We start from the raw sequence: 18,859 nt of genomic DNA on the forward strand, positions 1-18,859 counted from the left end.
GAGGGGGTACCAAGAGGGAAGAGCTGAGGATGGGGGAAGATGGGGGGAGGATCGTGTCCCACACAGTTCTCGCTGAAGCCACATCACAAGGACCCTCAGCCCAGTGCCCCTCACCTTCATCTTCACGTGGAACTTGGGAGGGGGAGGGGGCAGGATGGGCACAGAGGAGGTGACAGCACCTCTCTGGGCAGCTGATGATGGGAGAGGCCTGAGGCTCACAGGGATGCCACACCCACAAAACCCACATCCTGAAGGCGGAACGAGGAGAAAAAAGGTGTCTGCTTCCGGCCACAGACCAACCCCAACTCCTTTTAGGATTACCTGACATGTTCCTTTTTCCTCTGATTTCGCCCCAAACCTGATGGCTGGGAGAGGTAGCACTCTGCGCGGCCCTGCTTTGTGACTTAGATTTGCTTGAGCCTGTTTCCTCCTGCATTAAATAGACATGATGACACCCACCTCCTCATGCTGTTAAGGAGATTAGGTGAGAATATGCGTAAAGGGCCTGATATACTGAAGGTCAAGTTGGGGTTCTCAACCTCCTTCCCAGTCAAACACACACCCAGGGAAAATGTAAGTAGGACCTAGGGGGTCCCCCGGCTGGTCAGGCATGTGAGCAGGGTAGGGTGGCTGGTTGATGATCGGGGGACATAGGTGAACTGACGGCTGCGTGGACGAGCGGCTTCACATCTCCGTGCTTCAGTCTCCCCACAAAGCCGCGGGTGGTGGGGAAGCGGGGCTGAGAGGACAGCTGGCGGGTTCGCAGAAACGTGGGAGGCCGGAGGCCGGAGGCTGGGGCAGCTTGGAGGCGCAGTGCCTCATCCAGGCCACTAGGCGGCCTCGAGGATAACAGATGAGGACAGGCTGAGTGGGCCCGTTCCAGCTAGGGTTGTCTTCTTGGCAGGCCTGGCAGAGACCAGGCACCGCTGGCAGGGAAGGGTCGGGATTTCTTTTCCACTTTTACGGACCTCCAAGGTAGGAGGAGGCAGTCACCCTGCTGGAATCCTGCCTTCAGCCGTGGCCTGGGAGTCAGATGAAAGCAATGGCCTGCCTTTGGGTCACACTTCTGGAGGGCTGGATGGAGCGGGAGGGAGCATCATCTTGCCCCTCTCTCCTCTGCTGCCCGAATAGTGTGGAACAGGAATCAGGCCTGAACTTGGGTCCCTCCCTCCTGCACTTCCTGGAAGGGTAACCTGGCAAATGCGGATAATGATACCCCCATTGCAAGGTCAGTGGGAGGATTAAATGTCAGAATATAAGCTTTCAATGTAGCAGTCTCTAGTGCAACCGCCCCCCCCCATCATTCCCCTCCTTCTAAACCCTTTTTGCTCTCCCAGAGGCTCTCCAGATAACGAGTTTCCCAATTCATCTGGAAGGAAGATCCTCCCCTGCAAAACTTCTCCCCAGAACTTGAGGGTCTTTGCAGCCCAGGAGGTAAACCCCAGCCACCCGCTCCCCAAATGAGCATTGCTCACCGGATCCTCAGCAGAACTGGGCGGAGCGTGAGACGCGCGGGTTCCAGCGCGCCCACTCCTGCGGAATGGGAACCGCTGTGGCTGAAGCTCAGCACCCTCCGCCCGAGCAAGTCTCCCGCTGCTCCCTGGCTCACCCTCCCTGCTCCTGGCCAGGGACCATCAGGGGCGGCGGGAGGCAAGTCTCATCAACACTTTTAACTGGGGCTGCTTTATAGTGACTCACCTCCCAGCCTTCCTGCAACAGACATCTCTAAATAGCTGCGTCCCACCCTCCAGCAGAAGAGACGTTCTTGTCGGGGGAGGGCAGGTGGTTCTAACGTGGGTGCTCCACCAGGGCTGCCCAAGGAGACTCAGAGAGAGAAGTGGCTCCCTGCACAGCGGAGGAGGCGCAGGTTTAGGACGTCTGTTTACAGGCTTTTGTTATTAAGGAAATTGCTGTCAGTCAAGGTAATTCTAGCCCAGATGAGCAATAAATATGCTCCCAGCTAATCTTATGGGGATTTTATTGGCACCTTGGGGCCAGAGGTTCCTTTACCCTGCCCACCCTTTCCCCTCAGAGCAAAATCCTGCTACCCAGCTGTTTCCCCCATCAACGTGAGGAACTGGGGGCAGCTTTAGAAAGTGACCTCTAAGTGAAGACAGAAGACGTCTGGGCAAAGGTCGGGAGTGGCTTCCTGGTCCTACCTGCAGGCAGGGGGTGACCAAATGACCTGAAATAAACTCTGGGCGACCTTGTTGGATCAAGACATGCGCGAGCTCCCCCGGGCCGGCCCGGAACGCAGGGGCGGGCGCCTGGTTCCTGGGCGCCCCAGCTCGGGGAGACCTTGTCCGGGGCAAGGAGGAATGTCTCGAGGAGCGAGCCGGTTCGCAGGAGTCGGTTCCAGCGTGCTCGAGTTACGGCTGCGAGCCCTCGGAGGCACCGCCAGCAAGTCCCGGCTTGCAAAGTGGGGAGCCGGCCCCGGGAGAGCGCGAGTCGGAGCGAGCCCGAGTGCGCGCCCGCGCGCGCGCCCCGCGACAGGGCAGGGGGAGGGGAGGCCGCGGCAGCCACTCAGAAGGACCGGAGTGAAGCCTTGGACCAACTTTAACTGTCAATCAGACTTAATGGGATATTAAAAAAATGAGGGGGGGGGGCGCGAAGGGCCGCCCTCTCGCTCCGCGTCGCTGCTGCCCCGGGAGCGAATGAATAAGGCGGCGCAGACCCCGGCGTCCCATCCACGCGCGCTCCGCACCGGGCCCTCTCCAAGTTGGAAAGGACAAAAAGAAGGCAATAAATGCTAACAAGGGAGAGAGAGGGAGCGGGATCGAGCGGCAACTCCCAGCCTCTGCTGGAAGAGAGAGGGAGGGAGCCGGGGAGAGCGAGCGCGCGCGAGGGCGAGCCATGCACGTAAAGAAACTGACACCCGGACCCCCCACTTCTCCTGCACGTTGCTGGCAATCAGAGCGTGTTTAAGCAATTTCCTGAGCCCAAGAATAGCAATGAGTCGGGAGACTTTCGCGGGCTGAAATTGGGAGCTCCAAGCACTTTCCCCCCCACTTTTTTTCCCCCTGGAGAAGGGGGCGGGGGGAGCGCTCAATTTGGAAACAGCTTTTTTTTTTTTTTATGGTCTTGCACTGAAACCACAGGACTGTAGCAGGGTGCGCGCGTGTGGTTGGTGTGCCTTTTTTTTTTTCCTTCCCACCTAAACTCCTCTGTCAGCCTGTAAACATTACCTGAGAATTCCCCAGCCGAAACGGCGGCTGGGGCAAGAAACTTCTTGTTAGAACTTCCCACCTCCGACTTCCCCTCCACCTCTTACCGTCCCAACCTTCTGAGACGCTTTTTTTCTCCTCCCGAGGAGGATTTATCTTTTTTTTTTTTTTTTTTTTTCTCACCCGGTGCTTTGCATTTGGGAAGAGGTGATTTCAAGGCTGGCCAGGTGGGACGCTTCTCTCTCCTCCCCCCTTATTCGGTTTATTTATTATTGTTTGGGGTGTTCTCTTTTTTTTTTTCAATTCCTGTTTTGTTCGGTCCGGGGAGTTTCGCCCCCCGCCCTGCCCGGCTCCGCGGCGCGGAGGATGGTGTGGAAATGGCTGGGCGCGTTGGTGGTGTTCTCCCTGCAGATGATCTACCTGGTGGCGAAAGCAGCCGTCGGACTGGTGCTGCCCGCCAAGCTGCGGGACCTGTCGCGGGAGAACGTTCTCATCACCGGCGGCGGCAGAGGCATCGGGCGCCAGCTCGCTCGCGAGTTCGCGGAACGCGGCGCCAGAAAGGTACGCGGGCGACTGCGAAGCCAGGGGGTGCGGGACTGAAGGTGCCGAGGACCACGGGAGCGGGGGTGCGCCCACCTGCCGCCGCCGCCGCCGCCGCCGGAACCCGCGCCCGGGGTTCTGAGGGTCGCTGGCCACCCGACTCCTCTGCGCCACCCGCAAATGCTGAGCTAGTCAGTTTCGCCTTGTAAATTTCCCGGGCACCGGACTGTCTGTTTTTTTGGCAGGTCAGGAGCTCACCCACTCCTTTGGGATCGCTGGCTGGCTGGCTGGCTGTTCACCCTCACCCCGAAACTTGGGAGACCCACCCATTTCCCACATTGCGCCCTCCCTGGGGACGGTGCTGTGTCTCCCCCACACCCCGCTCGCCTTCCCGTTTTCCACCCCCCTGGTGAGTGCAGGGTGTGTGCGCTCCTGGGTCGAGCTGGGAGCCGCCTGCTCGCTAGCTGGCGCTTCTATTTTCCTTGGCAACCGGCTTCCCAGCCCCAACCTGGGCTGCTGCAGCAGCTCTGGAGGCACGAAGAGAGGGGATACTTGGTTTGGGTTTGAAAAGGCGAGAGCGGTCTTGGAGGGTCTAGTCTGGCCTGACAGGCACTCAGAGGCCCAGGTGTCTGGAAATCTGGAGAGAAGCGGACAAGGGTAACCAGCAGCCGATAAAGAGCCCTTGTTCTCACCTTCAACCCTTCCCCTCCCCCCAATACAGCCCCAGAAGGGGTCCCTCAAAAACGCTGCCTTTAACTTTTTTTGGTAGTCTCAGCACCTCTTCCTCCAGTTTTCCCAGACCTGGTGCCCAAGAGTGGGGAGGGTGAGCCGGCTGTCACCCAAGTCTGACCCAAGCCGGGCTGACTCACCCAGTGACTAGAGCAAAGGAGAGAGAGATTTGAGGCGGGCCGGCCGGGGTGTCTCCAGCCAGCTCTGTGAAGAGGAAGAGCGAAAATAGGGAATTCGTTTGAAACTTAAACTGTTGAGAGCCGGGGTGGGGGGTGGGGGGTGGAAGAATAGCACAAAGCCAGCTGATCTGACAGGGAGCCACATACCTAGGAGATTAAGTAAATATGTACTGTAGAAAACCAAACCTGCATGTAATTCCAGGTTGCTTTTGTTTTGTTAAATACTGCCCCGAGATTTACAATTCCTCTGGGGTGGCTCAGACTGGGACTGAACTTTGGAGCCTGAGCTATCAGCCAGAGCTGATGGCCCATTAACTCTTCCCACACCGGCCAGGCGGGGGGGCCTGTCCTGGCCCAGCTAGCTGGGGTCTGCTGTCCCGTGCTCCTGCTTCTCCTTGGGTGGTTTGGACAGCTGCTTGACCTTGCAGTTGGAGGGGGAGTTCGGAAGTGTTTTTAACCCTTGCACACACAGAAAAAGGAGAAGTAACAGTTATTCTCAGCAGTTTCGTTTCCTTAGGGTGATGCCACATTGAAGGGCTCCCAAAAGCCTTTGCAGAAGTGAATCAGGATGGCAGATGGGGGTGTCCTTGCAGGGGGATGTGGCGTTGGGGACAGTTGTGTGGGGTTTGGGACAATCGCGTGGGGTTGATTGTCATTCCTTAGCTGTCTGCGTCCCACAGAAACTTTCTCCTGACTCTTCTAGCTGGCCGAGGCCCTGGCCCAGTCTCTTACTACTCTCGTAACTGGCTGCAGTAGACATACGAAGAACTCCTTTAGCCAATCTGGAAAAACTTGACTGACTATAAACAAGTCTAAATAGAAAGAAGCATATGGCACTGGGGGAGGAGGGCAGAGGCCTGCAGAGTGGGCCCTGCTAGTTCACGCACTGGGAACCACGCCCCGCCTCCCTCGGAATGGACCATCTCTTCCAGGGAATAAACGCAGGGGCTAATTAGAAATATGTCTTAAGTTGGTATCCGGTCACCAGAAACAGGATCCATGGGGCCTATGAAACTTCCTGTGTCATTTGCCCTACCTAGGTTCAGTCACGGGACCAGTCGGGATTGACCAGCAGCGCTCCCTGGAACTCATAATTATCTGACCAATTACTCCAGCTACTTTTTAATGAGCCTTCACTTGCTGTCACGGTGGGGAATTTGGAATCGTGGCTTCTTGCCCGAGTCCAGTGAGAGGGACTTGGGACAATCTCCAGACCTAGGAGTGTTTGGGGGCCCGGTGGACTTGGGGACAAAGAGTGTTGTGGAGTGGGGAATCTACAGGAGATGGCTCAGTGAGCTGTGTGAAAAGTGGGCTTAGGGTGGTCCTAGAGGGGCTGGAGAGAGCTGGGGAGGGTGGAGCCACCCGTAGCCTGCAGCGATGTGAGACTGGAGACAATGTGAACCCCACAGGACTCTCCTCCCTGCATCTGAGAGCCCTTCCAGCCTAGGTTTGGGCGGGATTGGACCTGGAGGGGAAAGTCCCCCAAAAGAAAAAAATAAAAATAAAAAAGGAAGAAGACCTGAGTCTGCAAACAGCTGCAATGTCCAGAGACGTCTGTTTACTTTGGGGGGGAAGTGATAATCCAGTTTCACATAATGACCTTGAGTCAAACAGGATTTGGCAATATTTGTGGGCAGTAGTGTGCCTTAGGCTGCAAAGGTGACCCAGATGACAGCTTTTCTTAAAGGGACACAAAGGCTCCAGACCTGGAGACATCTCTCCTTTCCTACTATGTACCGATGTCACCAAGGCAGAGCCACTTATGCTTAGGGTCTTTAAGGGGAAGGCTCTTGCTGGGTTATTGCCCACCACACTCCTTTTTAATTTTCTATGTCCTGGAATTCATCCCTAAAGCATTCATAGAGCTTGGGCTCATTTCTGTTTGCCCCAAGGCTCTTGGCTAGCTAGTCAGCTGGCCCAGCCTCCAGTCTTTGACCTTGAGTTGGTTTTAGCGGAAGCCCTGGGGCGGGGGGAGGAGGAAGAAGAAACTGTTTACTTGGAGGTATTTGCAGTAGCTGTTCCAGCCTTCAATACAGTATGAGGAAGGGGATGAACAGGAGCCCTGGGCCATGATTGCAGGCCCCGTGGGGGCAGAGGTCACATACCAGGGCCCAATCTCTCCATCGAGGAACTCAGGGACCCATTTCAGAGAGGTAGTATGAGAACTGGCTCAGAGTCGCATCTGCCTGGCTTGCTATTACTGAATTTCCAGCACATGAGTCTATGGCCCGGTTCCTAAAGTAGCTGGCCAGGAACTAGCCCTTTACGTAGATCTGCGACTCCCAGTCTTTATCCCCTCCACTCAGCAAATCCCAGACCCTTCCCCGGCCTGGCACAGGGGCAGGCACAGGGGCAGGCCCAGGCCCAACTCTCCCGTGACAATGAGGTCTTTGCGAGACCTAGTTCAGCAAACTTGCCTGAGGTGTCTATTAGGTTTTGATGCAGCTCTGAGCCCAGAGAGAGAGATGGGTACAACGAAAATTAACAAAGACACAGAGACGTGGGCAGGTGCTTACAGCCAAGGCGTAAATTACAGTGTGCATTAGTTTCCTGTGGCCACCATAGCAAATGATCACTAACTGGGGGGCTTACAACAATAGCAATTTATTGTCTCAGTTCTGGAGGCCAGAACTTTGCACTCAAGGTGATAGCAGGGCCCTGCACCCTGCTAACCCTTCCTGGCCTCTTCCAGCTCCTGGCGGCTCCTGGTTGGTGTTCCTTCGCTCATGGCAGCAGAACCCCAATCTCTGCCTCCATCTTCACAAGCCTTTCTTCCCTGTCTCTCTGAGTGTCTCTGTGTCCTCTCCTCTTATAAGGACACCAGTCACTAGATTTAGGCACATACTAAATTCAGTATGACCTCATCTTGAGATTCTGCACCAATTACATCTCCAGAGACCCTATCTCCAAATAAGGTGACATTCTGAGGTTCCAGGTGGACATGCATTTTGAGAGGACACTACGCAGAGGAAGCCCAGTGGAGCTGTTAGTCTAGCTCACGGCAGGCTTCGCGAAGGAGGTAGCGTTTCAGTGAGCCTTGAAGAAGGCCAAGAGTTTTAACCGGGAGCGTGAGAAGGGCAGCCAGGTGCAAGAGACCACCTGATCAAAGGCTGTGTACCTGGCTGAAACTGGGGGAGGGGAGCAGGGGGCAAATAAAGAAAATATTAGGGTGGGATAGGGAGCTGGGAGTTTGTATCTCAGACTCTGATTTAGGCCGGTATTGATGAGAATAGGAAAAAGGAGAAAGAGAGGAGAGAGATTCAGACAGGCAATCTTGTGGATGCCAGAACGATCAGGGCAAAATAGCTGTATTAAACAACCGATGTGTGATGAAGGCCACAAAGGCAGGGGTGGCCTGGGAGACAGCAGTGGCCCACTCCCCCATCCTCACCCTGAAGGCAGCCTTTGCAGGGAATTTCTGGGCAAAGTACTGGGCTCCCATTTGAGCCAGCTCAGAAGTAGGATGACAGGCTACCTGCCCTACCTGTGGGCATCTAGAAGCTTTTCAGCTTATAGCATCCGGCCCTTGGGTTTCAGACAATGGGCCTTACAATTTGGGCTGTCTCATGAATGGACAAACACCTTCCTGTTATTGGTACAACCTTCTTCCTCTGGGGGACAAAGGCAGCCACATCTAGGGCCACGCCTCCTGTGGCCTGGCTCACCTGAGCTGGGAGACCAGAGACTCAATTCTAGACCCTGGAAAAAAGTAGCATCCTGCTCCAGGCTGCAGCTAAGAAGCATACCTATGAAATGAGAGAGGACACAGCGATTGCTAAGATCCTGGCCTGCTCTAAAATTCTTGTATCGTGGATCAACCATCCCAAGAAAGCAACCAATTGCCAAGCTTCCTGAGCTGCAAAGAGACTTATGCAAAAAAAATTTGTCCTAAATGCCAGCAGATCTCAGACTTTCTTGTTAATCAGCAGATTCCATTTAATGAAAAAGAAGCAATTCAGTTGCAAAGGATTCATTTCAACTCTTATAGAAAATGTTAATTTTTTCAACCTGTAACTTTCAAGGGACTGAGGGGCCTGAGTTTCCCAACTAGGATGTCAAGCAGAACTTGCCGTTTTCATTCTAAAATCACAAAATTGTCTATTTGGGCTTCAGAGAATAGTCCCCGGATCCAGCAACATGGAACCTGAGTCAACAAGTCCCTCTTCGGCCTACCTAGTCCATCTGCTAATAATTTTTGTTCGGACTCCAGCTTTTCAGAGCCCAGGGCATTCGTTGACCCCTACACAGAGCCCTTCCGAAATCCTTGGCATTATGCTTACTTCTCTGGTCCATTTCCATTTCTTCTTGGTTGAGTTGTTACTGAGAAAATCATCTCAGCCAAGTTCATGAGAAAGTAGCCCATAGCTGTCGTTTTCCATCCAGGAAAGGGATCTGGTTGTTGCAATCACTGCCACTTGTCCCCAAAGGCCTGATCTCAACCCGCCACCACCCAAATCCGGTGTGGTTCTGGGCATCAGTGCAGGAAAGGTTCTGGACCCAACATATTCCCCTTCGTCTTCACGCGGCATTCTGCGATGTGCCTCTGTCTGCCGGGGACGTCAGACAGCCCTTAGAGAATGTGGCACTAGAGGCCTGAAAATGAGGGCAGGTCCAGATTCTCAGAAAGAGAGTGCCACATGCCAGAACAGGTTAGCCAATGAACGGCTGGAGGGACTCTGTCATTCATTCGACAAACCTATCGTGCCCTTTCTGTGCGCCAGGCGCCATCCCGCACTGGGGATGCAGCAGCGAGCAAAGCAGACAAACGTCCCCACCGTGGAAAGCCAACAGTTTAGCGAGGGGGGCAGACGGATAATACGCGGGAAACATAAAACAGATAGCGCGTTACATCATAGTAAGTGCAAAGGAGAAAGAAATGAGGCCTGGCGGGCGGAAGAGGCCAAGGCCGGGAAGGAGGGAGCGGCGTTTCCGGGCAGAGAGAAGACGAAGGGCTGTGAGGAGAGAATGTGCCTGGGGGGTGCGAGGCCAGCGTGGCCGGAGCAGAGCGAGCGACGGAGCAGAGCGAGCGACGGGGAGAGGAGGGAGAGTGCAGGGTGGGGATATGCAAGGTGGGGAAGGCAGAGATGGGGAACAGGGCTGGTGGGGGAGCAGGGCAGAGATGGGGATATGGGCAGGGTGGGGAGCAGGGTAGGGGGGAGCAGGGCAGGGGTGGCATATAGCAGGGTGGGGAGCAGGCAGGGTGGAGCCAAGCAGGGTGGGGGATGGGTAAGGTGCTCGGTATTGGTCAACACTTTAGAGAGGTCCTTAAGCAATTGGAGGGTGTCAGGAGGCAGACTCGGGATGACAAGGACTAGAGGACATGACTTAGGCTGGATGGCAAATCCGTGGGCATTTTTAGGGGGCTGGAGACCGGGTCAGCTGCCTTCACCCTGCAAAGGCACAGGACCTAGTCCAGGTGGGGTGGAGGGCCACACTGCCCATGGGGGTGAACAAATAACCTCAGGTTGGCCCGCCCACCCCAGTAAGGGTTATGGAGAGGTCAAGAGACGAGCTGTTGAATAATGGGGCCCGGTACACAGAGGGTTCTGTAGAGAGGACTGATAAGCAGTATAGGAGTCAACAGGATGTAGTTAAATTTACTTTTACAAAAACATTTTTGTAAGTACTGAGTAGCAGTATTTGCATACAATGACTGGGATACTTGCCAGGGGATTAAGGTAGTCATTGGTTATCAGGCTTTGCTTGAAACAACTAACTGATAAGCAGGAAACCAGTGGCCATATTTCATTCATTGGAGAACCAGTGTAGCACCTCAACTATGCAAGGGGACTGCATTCAGGCACGAGAGAGTGCTAGCTACACTTGAGGTCACCTAGCTGGATCCTTTGAAGTGACTGGAGAACTTTGATAGACCAAAGACAGGAGCTGTCACCGTAAATGGAGAGAAACCTTAGAGGACTTCTTGAAGGAGATGGCTGCTGGGGGAGTTGTAATAAGTCTTAATCTTTTGCTAGTGTTGAGCCCTTTGAGGATCTGAAGAAAGTGTAAACCCTGCCCCAAGAAGGATGTGGAAAGATGTACATTTTTATACTTTTCTGGGGTCCTTGGACCAGCCCCCCCACACACACACACACACGTGTGTGTGCCTTCACGCCTATCCCAGATACCAAGAGGCTTGGGCTGTAGATCTGATCAAAACCCACCTAACTCCTTCAGGACACTCTGGTGTCCTGCAGCCCAGAAGCCAGGGCCAAGCCCAGGGTGGATAGCACAGATCTGCGGCCTGGTGGTGCTTAATACCAACAGCAGTCAGCCTAGCAAAGGCCACCCAGCCCAAGCCTTTCTGACACCACCGGCCATCCCCTGCTCCAGGGCATGTGAACTTGAGTTCCCTTTTGGTGGCCTTTCAGGGAAGGGGCTAGAAAAGCATCCGGATCAATGAACCATATGGTCATTTGGTCCACACTGAAACATACTCCTGGGAGTGTTTATAGACAATTGTCTTCTGTCTGCCCGACCCGCTTCTGCTGGCCTCTGGCCCACCTGAGCCCTGACGGTCCCTAGGCAGCCCCTAACACCAGTTCCAGTTGAGGTTCTGAAACCAAATTTCCAAACTGCGTTCCAGAGCACCTGAGGGCCGTGTGGGCAGTGGAGCAGACAGTTCTGAGGGGCCCCCACCTCCTCTTAACTAGATTAGCTTCACTTCTGCTCCATAGCTTAGAATTCCATGTAAGATTTGTGTGTTAATGGAAACTGCCCCACAGGGACCCGGCCTTAGGCAAATGTGACATGGCCACCCCAGCCCCAAAGCCAAGGACCAACCCACAGGCAGTGTCACAGGTGCCAAGGTCTTCTCTGTGGTAGAGGCCAGCCTACCAGCCGGAGCACTTATGCAATTTGCAGTGCCCACCAGGGCTGCTGGGAGCCAATTCCTGATCCCATAAATCCTGGGGGCCCTCCGAGCGACCTGCGGTGTGACCTTGGACAGGTAACCTTATCTCTCTGCGCTTCAGTTTCCCCCATCTGAAAAATGCCTGTGTGAAGATTCAGTATGATAATGTAGCCACACCTCCTAATTCAGCATGACAACATACCCGAGAAGTGATGGCTCTGTCCAGTCAGGGAAGGGGCACAGTGGACAACCCCCTGGCCCCAGCTCTGCACCTTTTGCTTATTGGGCCAGACGCTCTACTGGGTATGATGGGGCAAAAGGCAAAGAACCCGCTGACCGAACTCTCCCTGGTCCTGGGAAAGGACCACAATTCCCCAGGAAGGAAGGGGAGGAATCTGCCCGTGCCACAGAAGCCCTCGGAGATTTCAGCTCTTGACCCTTTCTAGAAATCAGTGGGAGGGAATCACCGTCCCCATAGGGAGGCTCAGAGCCTGCTAAGATGACTGGTGACAGCAGAGATTTCCTCCTGGGCAGGGACTGGTCCAGTGCAGGCCCTTCTGCAGCCGAGAGGTGGAGTCTGGTCCGAGGCTTGACCTCTGCTCTGGTCCCCACCGCCCCCTCCCCTGACAACCGCCCAACTTCCCCTGAGTGAGTATTAGTCATTTTCATCTCTGCGTCCAAGTAGCTCAACTGGGTTGTGGTGAGGCCAAAGCTATTGGTTACCATGGCAACTCACCACACTCTATGGCTGCTCGTTGCCTTGTGTCTTCTCCAAAAGATTATAAGATTCTTGGGGGACAGGGGACATGTCCTCTTACTCATCAAGTGTCCTAGGCGCCTGGCACAGTATCTGACACATAGTAGGTGCTTAATAAATGTTTGTTGCCTGGGCGAATACATGACCGACCCATCATACTAATTAGAGCCTATGATTAGTGAGCACCTACTATGTGCAGGAACCATTCTGAGCACTTTACATGTAATAAAGTCATTGAGTCCCCCCAGTAAGCTCCTTCATGGGTACTATTATTACCTTCTTTGAACTGGTCAAGACTGAGAGTCAATAACTTAAGATCACACAGCTAGTAAGTGACCCAGTGGGATTTGAACCGAGGGTGCCTGCTCTTGAACCAGTGACTTTGATTGCCTCTCAGTTCATCTTTCTATGTAACAGAACAGAACACGCCAACAACCCCCAAGGAGAGTCTGTGCAACGTGTGCTGTTAGCAGCCAAGGAGTCTAAACAGGTCCGATATCACGCACTACAGCTTTTCTGATGGCGGGTCTGGAGGTGTCCTTTCTATTGGTTTATTGACTGGCGTGACCAGAAGGTCCCTGGGTAGGTCTGACTCCAGGTGTGGTTCCGGGGGCTCACACCGTGTTGTCAGGAGTCAGTCTCTCTTCAGGCAGGTCCTGTCTGCCACGGGGCTGCTCACGTCTGCCCCTGCTGCCTGAATTTCCCCAGTTCCCAGGAGAGTGGACGGACTAGTGTCCTCTGCCCAGCAGTTCCGGAGGGGTCCAGGGACTGAGTCTCCCTGGCTGTGATTGGGTTGAGCCCAAAGCCATCACTTGCAGTGGGTCAATGATTGATTGGCCAGCGGTGGGTCACAGGCCTGTCCCTGAGCCAACCATGTACCGGCCCCGGCCAAACCGCGGTGTTTGAAAGTGGGGAGGTGGGCTTCCGTGAGTGAAATAAGGGTGTCGCTACCAGGAGCAAAGGGACTCGGGAGATGTCCCGTCCTCCTCCTTGTGGAGGGATCAACCCAGCTGTCAGTCATCCCGAGCAGAAACTTCAGGAGATGTGGGCCTGTCTGTCAGCCAGTCCCGGGTCTAGTTCTATGGACCCTTTAGGTCATTTACTGACACTCTCCAGGTAGAAAGATCAGATGGCTTTTCGGGGTTGAAAAGCCATCAGGAAGTTTGTAGTTCAAAGAGACGAAATGAGCAGCCACTCCAGGTGGCCGAGCATGTCCTCAACAGACCTCTGTAATTTTTTCTAGATTGAAGGCCACTGTGATAGGAGAATAGAGGCCGTCCCTTTGCTAGGTCACTGTTGGTGGTGGCGTTCTCTGGATGTGAGAAGCCGCTCTCTCCTTTCAGGCTGCAGGCAGGTGAGCAGAGGGAGCTGATACCGGGTCATTCCAGGTGGGAGGAAGAGTCTCTGGGGTCCTTTAGAGCTCCCAGAATAGGGGGCGGACACAGTTGAGCTCAGCTGGCCAGCCCAGCGTGACCACAGAGGGCAGCATGACCTTCCTGCAGGCAGGCAGTCCTGCCAGGCACACTCGGTGAAGTCAGGCCACCCTCGGCTCCCGTATCCCATGTCCCCACATCTCACTGGGCAAAAAGAGGGTGTCTCATCTCACCTTTCCGGGCCACTTCCATGTGAACACGCAGCAGAGGGGGCAGGGTCCTCACTGCCCGCCAGGGGCACGGGCAATGTGGACTGGGCGTGCTGGGCTCCCAGATCCACTGTCCTGGTTTGGGGGCCACCTCTTGAGCATTTGTGTTGACAGATGGGTGTATGTGTGTGTGTGCACGTGTGCTCACACATGTGAGCTTGCACACCCATGTTCATTTTGTTTTTTCTCCCTCAAGGAGCCAGTATGGAATACTGATTCAGATTTTGAGCTTGGGAGTCAACCAACCAAATACATACGGGGCTCTTCCGCCCGCTCGCTGAGTGGCTCGGGGCAAGTTACTAGACCTCTCTGAGCCTGTTTCCTCATCTGTAAAATGAGGATCCAAAGAGATAATGTTTCAAAAGCCCTGAGCACAAAATGGGTGTTTAGGACGTGCTGGCCACGATGGCGGGGCTGTGGGTCTTGTTTATCCACTCTAAGCCCTCTGGGGCATTCCTTTATGACGGAGAGGGTTCGTTTTAACTGATGATAGGTTAGCATGAGGAGGGTCTGCTATGCCACTGAGAGCCCAGACTTGGGAGCCATCAGACCGGGGTTTCAAGTCCAGCTCCCCTGGCTGAAGGCCTTGGACAAGTCCCCTAACCTCTCCATACGAGCTTCCTGCGGGTGCTCTCACACGCTGCCACAAACTGCGTGGCTAAAAACAGCACAGGTCTGTTCTCTTACAGTTCGAGAGGTCGGAAGTCCAACACGGGTCTCACGGGGCGCAAATCATGGTGTCAGAGCTGCGTTCCTTCTGGAGGCTCTGGGGGAGAATCCGTTTCCTTGGCTTTTCCAGCTTCTAGAGGCCGCCTGCGTTCTTTGGCACGTGGCCCCTTCGTCTCGAAGCCAGCAGGGTTGCGTCACTCTGACCCAGCTTCCAGAGTCAGTCACATGTCTCTCCCTCTCCTTTCTGTCCCCTTCTTCCACTGCTGAGGCCCCACGTGATTAATCTGGCCCACCTGGATAATCCAGGAGACTCTGTCTACCTTAAAGTCAGTCGATTAGCAAATTTAATTCTACCTGCAACCTCAATCCCCCTTTCCCAGGTAAGGTAACATATTTCCAGGTTCTGGCGATTAGGATGTGAGCGTCTTGGGGGAGGCCATTATTCTGCGGGCCACATTCCCTGAGCCTGGTTTTCTCATTTATGAAGTGACAGTGCTACTCTCGACCTCCCAGGGTCATGCGGAGGACTCCAGGAGGTTACAGACCATGCCAGCCAGGGGCTCAGAAAATGCGGCTAGGTCCGCCCCGAGTACCAGGAGAATGCAAAGCTCCATTTCAGGAGCCACCCAGAGTCACCAGGGGTGAAAGATGTCACAATTCCTGCCTCAGAGCAGCTGGCAATGTGACTAGGGCAGTAGGATGTCACAGGAGAGGGTTTGCCCTTGGAAACCAAATCAGAAATGGGAGGTTTTAATTGGTCCCTCACTGAGTAGGCAGCTGCTCCACAGAAAACTCTGGGTCTTACAGAAGGCTCCCTGTGGGGGTAGGTCTGACAGGAGGGGAGGATACACAGGGGGCGCGTTCCTTGGTCACAGGCACCAAGTGGGCATGGCAGGGAAAAAATACATCGAGTTCTGGGTCCCAACCACAGTCCTGCTGGAAAGATGGACCGGGAGCCCCCAGTGACACTGTGTCATGATAGGCAGCTCTGGGCATGGCTTCCAGCCAGTCTCTGAATTGCTAATAAAGTTCTTCTTACATACTGAGTAATTCACAGGGACAATCTAATTTGCTCCTCAGAACAACCCTGTGAGATAGGAACTATTACTGACCCTGTTTGAAAATTGAGAAAACTAAGGCTCAGAGAAGTTAAATACTTGCTTAACGTCACACAGCACACACAAGTCATGAAATCTGAATCCAAGCAGGCTAGCTTCTGGGGAAGGAAGGGTAGCAATGGCGAGGGCTGGGGTCTCAGGCGAGAAATCAAAGATGAGGTGGGGGCCCGAAGGAAAACAGAGGGTTAGAGCGTGTCTGGAAAGTGGCAGATGAGAGAGTTTGGTCCCATCGAGGAATGCCACAGAGTCTGGGCTGACTCGAACTCAAGTGCGAGTGGGGAGTTGTGGGAGCTGGGCAGGGCCAGACCTCACAGTGCTTGGTGGCCTTGGGGTGGAGTATAGACTTGATTGGGAAAGCACCAGGGAGCCAAAGATGGGTTTCCACAGCATTCGCGACCAGACTGGCTGAATGGAAGGGGAGGGAGGCCCGATTCTCCGATGGTGGAGGGATAGGGCCTCTCTGTGGACCACTGACACCTACTTTCTGCAGGGCCGGTGCTCAGGGAAAAGCCCGCTTTGCCTGGCTTCCTGGGCCGAGGCCCACGCGGGCTTGCTCCCAGCATCCTGGCCTTATGCAGGATGTGCCGACCAGGCCACTTCCCGTTGCAATGTCCTGTCATTTCCCTTGAATGTCCCAGTCCTCCGGGCCCAGATCCCCAGCCCGAGAGCTGGACGCCAGCCAGCCAAAAGGGTCAACTCCATAGCATTTGACCTTCGTCCAGCAGAGATTGAACCGATTTCTAATTAATAGCCGTAGGTTAGAGAGTTACCCTGGCATGGCTTACAAGTAATTTAAAGCTTGTCCTTGGGAGGCCAGTCCATAAATTATACTTAATTAGTTGAGGGTCTCCCTGGGACACCCGAGCTCAGGGACCTCCAGATTTCAGGTAGGGGTAGGAAGGGGATGCTGAGAGAGTGACTCTGATAAAAACCTCGCCTTTCCTTTCCCAAAACTACAGCTATATTCTCACCTCTGCCAGCAGCTCTCAGAAGTGTTGTCAGGCTCGGGTCCCAGGTCAGCTGCCTTCTGGCCATGCCTTTGACATTTCCAGGACCTCAGTGCCGCTTCTCTAAAGTGGACCAGTAGCTCAGGTCCATACACAGCCCCTTGAGGACTTGCCTAAATGTATGAGTCAAATGAAGGGGGAAAAAAAGGATTTGAGTCTTGTTTTGGTTGTGAAGCTGAGGCTTTATTATGGCGATGACTGTTCTCCAATTCCGTTTGCCCCTAACTTTAATATGCTTCCGTGCTGACGGCTTTTGCTTTTTGCACATGCGCGCGGAGAGCAGGCACCTCTTAGCGAGCCGTTGTCAGCTGTCTGTTTGGGATGCGTTGTGCACTCTGTATCACACGGTAGCCCTGCTGCCCACGGAAGGGGTGGAAGGCTGGTGGGCGACATGGCATTCAGTCCCCCGGGTACTGCTGTTGAGCATCCTCTGTGTCATCGCCCTGGCCAACTTCCTGGGTGTGTGACATGTGACGTGTGACATGTCACACAGGACTCTACGCTCAGAAAGGGTCCTGCGATTGTTAATTCCCTGCTGTCACCATCTTGAAATTCTCAATAATTTTGGAACTACGGGCCCCGAATCCTCATTTTGCACGAGGCCCGGCAAATGATGTGGCTGGTCCTCATGATAGCCATGCCGCATGGGTGGTCAACTTTGTCCCTCCCGAGGTCCCCTCGAGGGACGTTATCATCCCATTCACAGGGGAGGCACATTATTTCATTCATTCGTCCACATACACATACGCACCAGGCACCCGGTTACCAAGCCAGGTGCTGGGGTGAGAGCCTCAGTTCTAGAGAGAGAGAGAGTGTGTGTGTGTCAGGGGAGAGGGAGAGACGATAAACAAGCAAACGAATGACTTAAACTTTCAGACAGTGACAACATGCTGTGAAGACAATAAAACAGGGTGTCACAAGGGAGAGAGATTTAAATATTAACTTCAGTGAAAGGGAAGCTGTGCCCGCTGCATTCCCGGGGCGCTTCTTAAAGACCTGGGGTCATTTCTAGGTTTCCCCAAACCCCACAAGGACCTGAGTTGGTGGGGTCCAAGTAGGGGAAGCCGTGTGTGGGGTCCTTGGGCCCATGGGACTATTTATTCATATGTTTCCACAGCCCTGGCTCACAGTGAACCCCGAAGGCCAAGTTTGGGAGGCAAACCTGTGAAGAGAAGGCCTGCCTTGGTTTCCCTGAGTGTGTCCGAGTTCTCACTGTGCCAGGCCCTGCACCTGAGGCTTCTAACTAACCCCTGAAGCCTGGTGAGGGCTTCTCGCACTTGTGACCTTTCCCACACCAGGACAGGGAGGCCACTTTGGATTCTCCCCACTCCTCCCTGCCCTGCCCCCGGGGGAGATGGTGAAGCCCAGAGATGCCAAGTGATTCATCCAAAAGTCACACAGCAAATCAACTCCAGAGCAGAGTGCTTGCTGGCCAGCCTGCCCAGCCCTGCTGCTTTCCACTCCTCAGGGCAGTCCAGGCCCTCCTGGGAGTTCCCTGGAATAAAGGGTGGTCTCCTGCTTGGTGGGGGAGGGGAGTGGCTGGTGCAGACACTTTGGCATCTTACACTTGGAGAAAGAGCCTACAGCACCAGCCTCGTTAAAGAGAAATGAGCTTTCCAGAAAGCTGAGTGCAAAGACAGGTACTGCCCCAATCTCGTGGGTAGAAAGCCCAAAGCTGACCCCGGAAGCCCAGGTGAGGGTTGGAGGCCCCCTGGGGAGGCACAGCAGGGGTCCCTAGTGGAGAGGCTGACCCCAGATGTGGGGAAGCTGCCAGCCCCCTGGGATGCTCCAGAGGAGGGAGGCCGAGCTCCAGCTGGGCCAGTGCCCGCCAGGGGGGCGGTGGAGGAGGGCGTCGGGACGGTTCATGCTGCGGCCAGCAGACTGGCTGCGTGTTGCAATGTCTGGTGGCGTTTGCAGCATCCTGTCCGTGTGTGCAGCTGGGGTAACCTCAGGCCGGCGCGGAGGAGCGTGTGTGGCTCGCAGGCTGCGAGGCCCGGAGGCTGCTGGCACCTTGCATCTCATTTACAGCTCTGGGTTCAGCCGCAGGTCAGCGGCGCTCGTGACATCACCGCGTTTGTTTACCGCTGGGCTGGAGGGAGGAAGCGCAGGCGGTCCCTGCCGCGGGAGGGGGACCCCTCACCCCCCCATCCGCACCCACCGCCCTCCCCATCCACGCCCCAACCCCAACCCCGCCCCCTCCT

At 54.8% G+C, this 18,859-nt stretch overlaps 1 protein-coding gene and 2 long non-coding RNA genes across 3 annotated transcripts in view; 1 reads left to right on the forward strand and 2 right to left on the reverse strand.

The window, feature by feature from the left end:
• The window catches only part of LOC120585802 (uncharacterized), a 14,771-nt gene extending 12,186 nt beyond the window's left edge, over positions 1-2,585 (reverse strand). Inside the window, exon 1 of the long non-coding RNA XR_005648523.1 lies at positions 1,476-2,585. This is a non-coding gene — a long non-coding RNA (uncharacterized LOC120585802). The remainder of the gene's footprint in view (positions 1-1,475) is intronic.
• Positions 2,586-2,690: 105 nt separating this feature from the next.
• Positions 2,691-18,859, forward strand: part of DHRS3 (dehydrogenase/reductase 3) — a 34,121-nt gene continuing 17,952 nt past the window's right edge. Inside the window, exon 1 of the mRNA XM_039842179.1 lies at positions 2,691-3,725. Within this exon, the coding sequence (XP_039698113.1) occupies positions 3,531-3,725 (195 nt within the window). The 5' untranslated portion in view covers positions 2,691-3,530. The remainder of the gene's footprint in view (positions 3,726-18,859) is intronic.
• On the reverse strand, positions 3,454-4,628 carry LOC120585803 (uncharacterized). Its single transcript, XR_005648524.1, has 2 exons — positions 4,574-4,628; positions 3,454-4,341 (listed from the first exon to the last, which is right to left on the reverse strand). It is a non-coding gene; the product is annotated as an uncharacterized LOC120585803 (long non-coding RNA).

Source organism: Pteropus medius, unplaced genomic scaffold, assembly GCF_902729225.1.
Source record: "Pteropus medius unplaced genomic scaffold, Ma_sr-lr_union100, whole genome shotgun sequence".
Lineage (NCBI taxonomy): Eukaryota > Metazoa > Chordata > Mammalia > Chiroptera > Pteropodidae > Pteropus > Pteropus medius.